Consider the following 10,762-nt stretch of genomic DNA (forward strand, 5'->3'; position numbering starts at 1 on the left):
TGAATAGATAACTTTGCCATCATTATACTGATGAAGAAAATGGAGTACCCTTGAGGAGTCTCACATCTTAAGGACCTTAAGATCTTCTGGATTTAAAAGTAGCTGAGCTTCCAGTAAGGATCAGGAAAGACTGAACAAATGGCATGTAGAACAAGTAAGAGCCTTGTAAGGCCCTCCTTAAAGTTTTAAAATACATAATCGGTCACTATTTTACCACATCCCATAGCTGTCATACCATGGATAAACTGGAATCATTTACCACTGCAGTTATGAACTGTTGAGCTTTCTGAAAGAAGAGGCATATGTCTGCACTACCCAACTCATGACTGGTGCCCCATATCAAGCATTTGTAATCCTCATTTACATAGATATATTAAAGTCCCAAAACAAAGTGCAGCAAATTACTAATTCAACTACTGTTGGCTTTTTTTTTTTTTTTTTTTTTTTGGTAATATGAGAACTAAGAGAAATTAGGTAAGAAAAAATTCAGCTTTGGCAAGATCCATTTCTAATCTGACTTGGACTGTATGAATTGCAAAAATTGTGACATAGTATTATTTGGAAGAATTTTAAATAGTAACTTTTTCTTTTAAACAGAAAAATTCAAACTCTCTGACTCTTGTACTTAGTTTGGTTTTATATGTTTTAGTTTATGTATTTTTTTCTCCTATCCTGTGTCTTCCTTAACAATTTGATTTCTTTATTCCTTTCATTCGGATTTTGAAAACCAGTTTGTTTCCCTAATCCATTCACTTTCTACTTTATTAAAATTAGTTTAGTATAGGTTGTATTATTTTCAAGGAATTTGATAAATGTGAATCTCAAACAATTAGTTTTTGCAGTTGATTCAAAAAACCATAGTTCAGTTAATGCCAGGATGAGCTGTACCTTAAAAACAGTTAACTATCAGATAACTGACTTATATTAAGGTTAATTTGGGGCTCCATGCTGGGCATAGAGCTTGCTTACATTAATATATATAAATAAATATTTATTTACATAAATAAATAAACATATATATAAATTTTTTTAATAGCCAAAGATTTGGCTTTGTACATTTGAAATCAATTAATTGCGCTTTTAACTTAGAAATCTAGATTGAAAAATGAATGGACCGGTTAAGAACATAACTGAAGAGCTATAAATATCGCATAAATATCAAAACTTGGCGGGGAGCCTGCTTCTCCCTCTGCCTGCCACTCCCCCTGCTTGTGCGCACGCTCTCTCTGTCAAATAAATAAAATCTTTAAAAAATATATCAAAACTTGCAGAATTTTAAAGCTGGAGTCAACTTGGTGATCACTTCATCCAGTGACTTTATTTTTTTGTGAAAAAAGTTCTGTGGCCTAGGGACTACTATTAGATTATTAAATTTGGAGAATATTCATATTTAGTTTCAGTTTTTTTAGGAGGGGAAAGAGATAATCTAAGGAGTGTCAGCAATGGAAATAAAGTGGTTTGTGACTTTTTAAAATTCTGTCTTCTTTTGAGTTAGGAGAAATTTTGTTTAAATCCTAATATGCAAATAAAATAGAGGAAGAAGTTGAGAACTTGGCCAGTTTCTCTGAAAGTTAGTAACAGAGCCAAGGTTAAAAACATTGACTATCAAGACAACTTTTATTTATATAATGTCAATCACAGTAACACCTGTTTAGCCTACTGAGCCATGCTGCCCTTATAATGCCCCTGTGAAGCCGCCTGGAGCGGGGTCAGCTAGCAAGCCCGTGAGGGTGAGCAAGTGAAATAACAAGAGGAAATGTCTGAGAGGGTCCCTAAGGGTAAAAAAAAAAAAAAAAAAAAGACAAATGTTGGTGTCTTAATTCTTCCAAACCTAAGTAGTTTGTCTTATGGTAGCAGAGCCATTCTACTAATGGGAACTCCAGAGTCTGAGAAAATTTCAAACAGATAAAGCTGTCCTTTAGGATTCAATAACTTAAAGGCTTGCAAAAGAACTAAGGCCTAAATGTTTTCGGCACTGCCAAGCTGGACTCTACAACTTGCCTAAAGATAATAGAAATAGAAACATTCAAAGTACTTTTAGCCTCCTGGAAGTAAATGTGATCTAAAATAATAGTTTGAAAGTTGTAATTCTATATTTAAAATGTAAAATGCATAAAAAGGCCAAACATGTTTCTGTGCTTACGTTTATATAGTAAGTGCCATTCTTTGTTACTCTGAAGAAGTTCAGTGACTGTCCTGAACTGAAGTTTCTATCAGAATGTGTTTTAAGTAAATACAAATGTAAAATTTTGTTCATGGCTGAAGTATATGAGCTAACAGTTTCTGTGTTTTATCATTTAACCCCCACAATAACTCTCTGAAGTGATACTGTCATTCTCTCCAGTTTCGTGTGTGGAAACTAGGGATCAAAGAAGTAACAGTAACTTGTCTAGAATCACATACCAGTAAGTGATGGCACCTGGACTTTAACTCACAGTGTTGGACCCCAAACCCAAGCAGCCACTAAAAGTTGCTGCTTCATTTAACTACAGGTCACAAAATGTTACCCCATATGTTTTGATAGCTTTTCTTTATAAAGTTTACATAATTTTCTTTTTAAATTTACGGGCAGATTTTAATGGTAGACTAAGAGTAACCACTAGTAGTAGAAAAATAAAGAAATTCAGGATTTCAACTAAAAGATTATCTAGTGAAGTCCAGCCTCTTTAACAGACTTAAAAGCTGAAGCCTAGAAGCTTACTGACACTCAATACTAATATTGCTATGATTAGAAGTTTGGAACATTTTAGGGTAAACATTAAATAAAATTCATCGGTTCTAATGAAAACCATACAGCATACCAGATTTTCACTGTATTTGAATAAAGTATTTTAAAAATAATTCATTATAAGTTCTTATAAATCTTTGCATCCTAAGCGCTTTTGTTAAAGTAGAAAGAAAAGTAAAAGGGCCTGCTACACACATGAAACAGGGACCAAAATTTTTTTTAATTAGACAAGTAATCATTGTAGTTTTAAGGTTGAAGTAATGTATAACTTATTACATGGTAATTTTTAAGTATCTCTAAATGTTCCTCTGCTGGGAACATATTTTATACTGTATCAGCAAGAATATTAGGCTTCCCGTTACCATATGGCTTTTGAAGAATTTTTTTTTTTTATTTAGCTTTGGAAATCTAGAGAGACCTAATGATTGAATATTATGAAAAGAAACAGATTACCTAAAATATTGAGTCTACACTGAAAATTATCAAAAACTGAAATAAGTAGAAAACATTCCCTTATTTGTGAAATGTCTCTTAATAGAAGTCTTATGATTCAGTTTAAGTTCACAGAAGATAAGTTACATCAAGTGATTGTAGGATACTATTTGAAAATTTCCTATTTGAGAATTCAAGTCTTATTTTCTCCTAAGAAAAATTTGGTTATATCCATTTTATATTTTACTTTAAAAGTTAATCTTTGATATCTAATTCAATCTCATTTCTCTCTTATGTATAATTACTGCTAACTTTAGGGAAAAAAAGACACAGCTTATTTCAAAGGGAAATAATGTTTAAAAGATGTGAAGCATTTAATCCTTGAATGCTGGAACCACTTTTCAAGTATTGTAAGCACATCTGCGTTACATTACACAGGGAAAAGAATGTATGCATTCCGTGGCCTATGGGCACTAGGGTGGCTGGTTTAGGAAAACTGAGTATTTTGCATTTCATGTGTTTTTTTTTTTTCAACATAAAAAAATTTCTGTGATTCTAAAATGAAGAATTGAATTCCAGGGGTGGGGAATGTAGTCAGGCAAACGTAAGTTAAGCATAGTTCTCTCACTTGCCATCTACTTCTGAAAAAAATCATTTCTGTAGTGGGTTTGTCTTTGCATTTTGTTAAGCACTTTTTTTCCCCCTTATTTGAAAAGTATTCCATGGAACAAACTTAAAGAGATATCACTACACCGGGAGTTCTTCATAAGTGCACTGCATGTCTCAGTCAACTGCGAGTTACAGTACAAATAATCTATTACTAATTAGGAAATAGCAAAGTTTGCAAATGATTTACACTTAACAAAATTACAGCAGATTCAAATGTATTCCAGTGATAACCTCAGTCTTGATCACTTATATCCAGTATGCTTTCTTGAGTGGGAGGGAAAAGAATGGAGTTACAGCTATCAGGCTGGGTATCCCTTAGGATGTGTGTTTTGCATGTGAAGATCATCTGTCATTGGTGGAGATGGAAGAAAAAAGTTGGAGAATTATGACTACACTGGTGGACGTGTTCTCAACTTTTTTCCTCTTTAACGTGACATGATATTCACATGCCAACACATTCCCATATGCAACTCTTAGTGAGCTAGATGAAATTCCACCTCTTTCTCTGCTACCCCAGAAAGCAAGCAAGGGGAGAATGTTAGGGGAATGCATCTTTAATCAACTCAAAAAAAACACCCTTTTTTTAAGTAATGACTTAAGAGTTTCATACCTTAAGGAACATTAGCATCTAATTACCTGTGACACGTTTGACAGCTACATCATGATACCATGACTTATAAACTACATATTCCTTGAATTCATTGTGTTTTAGCCTCATCTAGAAACTCAAACCTGTTTTATTTTTGTTTGTTTTTTTTTTTATTTCAAAATAAAGGAAGGCCAAATGTATGGCAATGTAAATTTCTGGAAACTACTTAGAATTAACTTTTTACAAAAGTATTTGTAGCCAGTTATTTTAACACCATATATTACTGGAAATTATCATGGGATAGTGTTTTGTTTTTCTTTTAAGGCTCAAACTAAATATATTTGAGGAATTTGAGTTTTGAACTAGTCATTGCCTTTTCCAAGAAGAATTCATGACACATTAAACCATAGATATTGTATAAAAGTTAGTCTTTATTCCTTGATCTGAAAATGACTTGTTCTCAAGCTTTTCTAATGTCAGATTATTTGATATGCTCTTGATTTAGCTTTAGAACCTGTATTAATAGCACTTTTACATGGTTTTCTTAGAGGTATTAAACTTACTATATTATAAGGAAATAACTATTGAATTAATGTCATTAACATTTTAAAAAATTTTAATATAAGGGCCTCTGATATATTTTATTTATTAGTAACTTTGAATATGAAGGGTGTTTTTAGTTTTGTTTTGCTTTTTTTATTGTAAGGTATTATGAACTGGATCCTTACAAAAGTCTCCGTGACAATTTGAGGAACAAAGTGATCATTGAGTATCCAACATTACATGTGGTATTGAAAGAATCCAGTCATGACATGGAAGTTCTTCACCAAGGTAAACGTAAATTTGTTCCTGTAATGCTTAGAATAACTCTAGTGAACTTGAGTGATTACATGACTGTCTTTATTTCTTTATATATTTGTTTTCCCCCTGTATTTACATACTTAACTGAATTTGCTCTACAGCTAGCTATAGTTAATGTAAAAAACCAAATGAATGAGCTGCTGATTCTGTCATGTTTGAGAGCACATAACTTGCAATATCAATTTAAAATGAACAAGTTTGAGTGGCTACAAAACGACATTCTTTGCCTTTTTGGAGTTCTACATGTTTTTTGTCTTTTTTAAAGCTAATACCCTTTAAGTAAGAGTGTGTCCAATATCAGATAAATTTACTCTCTAGTTAAAACTCTTCCTTTAGGGGGGCACCTGGGTGGCACAGCGGTTAAGCATCTGCCTTCGGCTCAGGGCGTGATCCCGGCGTTATGGGATCGAGCCCCACATCAGGCTCCTCCGCTGTGAGCCTGCTTCTTCCTCTCCCACTCCCCCTGCTTGTGTTCCCTCTCTCGCTGGCTGTCTCTCTCTCTCTGTCGAATAAATAAATAAAATCTTTAAAGAAAAAAAAACAAAAAAAAACCTCTTCCTTTAGAGATTCCTAAAATGAGGGATTATAAAACATTTTTAGTATCTTACCTTATAGAAAGGGATAATGTTTGAAAGGACGTCATGTTTAAAATTTGGACTGTGTTTAGAATAAGCTAGTGCCATTGATTTGACCTTTATCTCCTTTTTTTAAACGCACTGGTTTTATTTTCCTTGATGTTTGTTTCTTTGGCTATATTCCTTGTCATTTTAATGATTCTTTAAAAGTAGATAATTGTCCCTCTTTGGTGAGTGGCAGAATTGGAAGTATTAAAACTGAAAATGGTATATGTATAAGTTTAGTATCTAAAATGACTTATCCATATTTCCAACTGCTGATTAGAGTAAGCTACTTGTATTTCTGAATGCAAATTCTAGAAGATGAATAAAATTCAGAAATTACTTTTTAAAAGGGAGAGAGGTGACTCAGCTCAAAACCATTAGATACCACTTTCAGCTAAGAATAATAGCTACAGGCCACATTTCATTGTAACAGTCTCTGGAGAACCAGTGAATCCTTGGACTGGATTGAAATCTATTTTTTAAATAATATTACTTGAAACATGTGGCTACATTTTATTGTTACACCAGTAGTATAGGCTGAAATAGGCAGTAACCTTTGTTCTAAGGTGTTCTCTTACATGTGTATAATAGGTTTTTTTTCTTGGCAAAAGTGAATAGGAGAAATTTTTTTTTCAAAGTGGCCGAAATTTTGTCAGCGTTACAATTTGAAAGTAGAATTGTAGCTAGCAAACGTGAAATTTCTAATAATTGGTTATGGGCCTCCAAAACCTTAGATTAATTCTTGACTTTATATTTTTCACAATTTGAGAATGTCTGATTTTATTTTCTCAAATTACAAGTGTGTTCTAAATGACCAGTTTTGCTTTTTTTTTTTTTTTTTTAAGCTATGTAAAACCTTACTTTTTCCTTAATATAATTCACATAGCTCTCTAAACGTTGGTTTCAGGGAAAGTTGTTTAGTAATGTGGGTTACTAGCCAGGGCAAACATGTCTGTGTAAATAAACAGAGCACACACAGCTCGTCTTTCACCTTGTTTAGGAATGCACACTGAAGGAAGGCTTCCTGTAATGAAGCAAAATGAAAAGGCTACTTTTGTAGTGTACTTGGAACTTGATTAAGTAAAATTTGCTATTTTTTGGTGGGCGTATGATATTTGACTTATTTACAGGAAGACAAGTGACTAGTGCTTTCAGGATACAGGATCATTTAGAGCTGCTGTGGCAAAAACTTAAAGAGGGCCTGACAGGATCTTAGGGACCATACCAGTGTTGTCACATCATAAATACACTCACTTTAAAATAATGCCGGGTCTTTTGTACATGAATTTCTTTGAGCACTTCAAGATATCTATTTCTTTGTACATTCTTATAGGTTTGGATATTCTGCAGGGTGGTCCCTTAATGCAGGAGGAGGGTTATATAAGAACAGGGCATTTTCTTTGGAAAGCCTTGAAATTCCTTCTCTCTCCGGAGGCAAAAATGTTGGATTTTGATCTTGAATTCATAGCACAAGGTGTCTCTCTTCTAGTTTGGGAAAAATGTGTTTCTGGGCTGGCATTCAGTAGTTTTCACACTTGATCATTGTTATAATGTTTGCTATGGTTGTAGATTGCCATAATTTCTTTTCAGAAGTCAGCCAGTATTGATGGGCAATAGGCAAGTTTTGTTTGTTTGCTTTTTAAGGAATGTAAAAGGTTGACTATAAAAGATTGAGCAGTTAAGGTAGCCCACTAGATTGAAAATGTGGAGTTCTGGTCACCCATCTTGTATCAGTCCAGTGGGAAGTGCTCAGAATGGTGTTACTTGCTTCACAGTTCCCTATTTGCCAAAGTTAGCTAGTAGACTTAATTGACTTAAGAGCATGCTGCTTTTCAGTCTTAAGAAAAAAAGAATGGAGTGCAATAAAAAGAAAACAGGCCACCTCAGGAAGCAAGGAAAGAGAAGTGGTTCCCCAAACTGCAGTAGTACAAAGCTCCATTAATTTAAAAATATCAGCAAAACGTATTTCTCTGTTCTAAGATAACTCCAGTAGAAAGTGTCTCTGCCTTTTGAAAAGGAATCCAACCCAAAACTGATGACTTCAATTAGTGAAAGTACATACAGCATAGGAGCTACTCATGCATCAGTCTCTCATTGGGCTAATATATCCTTTCATCCATTCTCCCTCCCTCTCTCCTCCCCTCATTCTTCCTTACCCCCCTTTCTCTTCCTGTCTTTCACTGTGTGTGACACATTGGGGTGGGGGTGGGGGGATGGATCTCAGGTACGAGAACACACATGTAAACTTCACAGTGCAATAGGTACTATAATGAAATGTGTATAAATTGCAAAGAAAGCCAGAGGAGAAACAACTGACTTGTATTATCATGGAGATACTTGAAGAATGCTGCTAGAGTTTATAAAACTCCACAAGGGTCAGGACTATATCTTGGATTGAACCTGTTTCAGTACTTTACTCATAAAAAAGGATTCAGTAAACATTTTGGTTGATGGGACAATCTTAAATCTTGGTACCATCGACAAAACCCAAGGAACTTGGCAGTTGCATATGAGGCAAGATCTAGGTTTATGATTCTAGCATCAGCTCTTAAGCTGTGGGCCCTTGAGCATTTACTCTACCTCTGAGCTTTATTTCCCTCACTACACAATGGAAATAAGTGGCTATAAGCCTGAAGCAAAATAATCTGTATTTTAACTGTACTTTTCATAGTGTTTTAATATATTATTTCCTTTTAGCTTCACTTTAGCAATGAAATCGAGCTGTTACTCTGGTTGACTTGCATTCATATTGATTCAGCAAACAAGCTACACTGGGAGGTTAGATACAAGGAGGAAAGATCTAGTCTCTCTCCTTAAGGAACTCTCAGCTTAGCAAGTGATTCACAGTCTTGCTTACTGTAGTCAGGACAGCTCCTTTAAAGGAGCTCCATTTCTGCTCTAAGTTATCTTTCCTATGAAAGGAAGGAACCGATTAGCTAGTCTTCTCTCAGCCCACATTCACTCAACATACACTGACCCTCAATTTTAAGTTTAAAAAAAAATTATGGAAAAATTTATTCCAACCACATTTGGCCAGCCTATGTGATAATAGTGGTCTTTTCAGTGGTACGAATATGGGATCATAACCACACTGTGAAGTGACCATTCCCAAGCCTTCCACAGAGTCAGGGAGGATGTTGCCTCACAAAATATAATTGCCACTGTCAGACATCGTTTCTTTATTGTGGCCAGAACTGTATATCCCGCCTGCCTGGAACATGACATGGTGTGTCTGTCCCCATGAGCAGTGCTGTTGGTATGCACCGGAAGGGAGGAGAGAAGAAGGAAAAACAGAACAAGCTAAACAGAAACAGTATAAACACTTGACTGTATGTTTACTTATTTTTTTCAGTGAAAAGTGAATCTACCAAGAACATTGGCAATGAAAATTGAGCACTTCTTCTGGAGGAAGAAGGCGAAAATTCCCAGACAATTGCAGAGGACTGACTATGCATTGACTAGCTGTTGGATGACTGGGATATTGTCAGTGGGTGGTTGAAATTTTTTGTTTCTCTGAGAGTAATTAAACAATCTAAAAATATTTTTGAAAAAGGTGTATTTTCTAGCCTCTTGGATTGACTTATAAGGCCCTTATTCCTAGTAATAACCCTTTTTCTGCACCTGACCAGGATAATGCTTATTTTAGTTAGGCCCAGGATTTTAATATGCTTAATTCCATAGGCTGAAAACTCTTTTTGTTTGTTAGTTTGATGCAAGACCAAACCCAAGGATCACCTGTGTTAGCCACAAAGTTGGCAGTCTCATTGGTGGAACCTCACTAAACATAAAGGCCATGTGACACACCATGTAGCCACAGGAGGACTGATCCATCAGTTGCCCATTCTTGCCTTTGGGGTTTATTTGTAACTTATCCTCTTGAGATGACCAAGTGGGTCTTTTTTACTTGGGTATCATCTAGTACAGTGTCACATGTAAGGGATAAATAAATACTATTACTTCTTATATTCAGTTCACAAAATCACTGGCTTCTCATTGTTTGAACCATCAGTGCTCACAAATTTGGCTCTCCTTGTTTGCACAGTGAGCTGTGTCTTATTATGAATTCTGTGCCTTTCATCCTGTTCCCGTTCCATTCTCCTCATTACCACACAGGGGTATTGTGATGAGCAGTTTTATGCTGTTTTGAAACATCCAGCAATAACTAAAGAAAGAAACACTTGGAAGTCTTCAAAGTGTTACTGGAATGTATATGTGCGTTTATGTATATACATGGCTTAATTTATACCTTATGGCAGCTCCGTATACATTATGATCTCACATATTGAAATTAAAGTTTCCTAGTTTTATTGGAATTTATACAGTTATGAAATTGCAATATGGCCATAAAAGAGTAAAAGATTATTACATCTGTGTTGCATCTGTGTACTTAATGGTTAAGAAAACAATGATAAAATGGGAAATTGGTGAATTCATTTTTAGTTTATAATTGGAATAAGTTTTAGACCAAAAAGAAGCCAGAGGCATTAATTAAAGAGGCTTGGGAAAAATAGAAATATGAACTAATAATGAGAGGATGAGCATAGGAGAAACTTGTAGAACACAAATATGTATAACCTGGGGGTCAAAACTGGAGAAGCGAATCCAAAGATGATAATGCCACAAAGACCTTAGTGTAAAAGTAATAGTGGAACTGTGACTCATAGAAAATAAGCCTTGCAATTTGAGAAATAGGTACACTTCCTAAAGCAACTTCAGGAATCTGACTCATACAGTGAAAGGTTTGTGGAGAATTAGGTTTTTCACAGTATTTCTGGGGAGACAACTAAATGGTATTTCAAAGGATTCGTATTTAATCTAAAAGTGACATTTGTTTTCTCGAAACAGGCAAGAAATAGGATGAAT

General features: G+C 34.8%; 1 protein-coding gene across 1 annotated transcript in view; it reads left to right on the top strand.

Annotated features, from left to right (window-relative positions):
- ZNHIT6 (zinc finger HIT-type containing 6) overlaps positions 1-9,440 on the top strand; it is a 53,822-nt gene extending 44,382 nt beyond the window's left edge. Inside the window, exons 9-10 of the mRNA XM_008690643.2 lie at positions 5,125-5,249; positions 9,252-9,440. Of these exons, the coding sequence (XP_008688865.1) occupies positions 5,125-5,249; positions 9,252-9,292 (166 nt within the window). The 3' untranslated portion in view covers positions 9,293-9,440. The remainder of the gene's footprint in view (positions 1-5,124; positions 5,250-9,251) is intronic.
- The last annotated feature ends 1,322 nt before the right edge of the window (positions 9,441-10,762 follow it).

Source organism: Ursus maritimus, unplaced genomic scaffold (genome assembly GCF_017311325.1).
Source record: "Ursus maritimus isolate PB19 unplaced genomic scaffold, ASM1731132v1 scaffold_12, whole genome shotgun sequence".
NCBI lineage: Eukaryota > Metazoa > Chordata > Mammalia > Carnivora > Ursidae > Ursus > Ursus maritimus.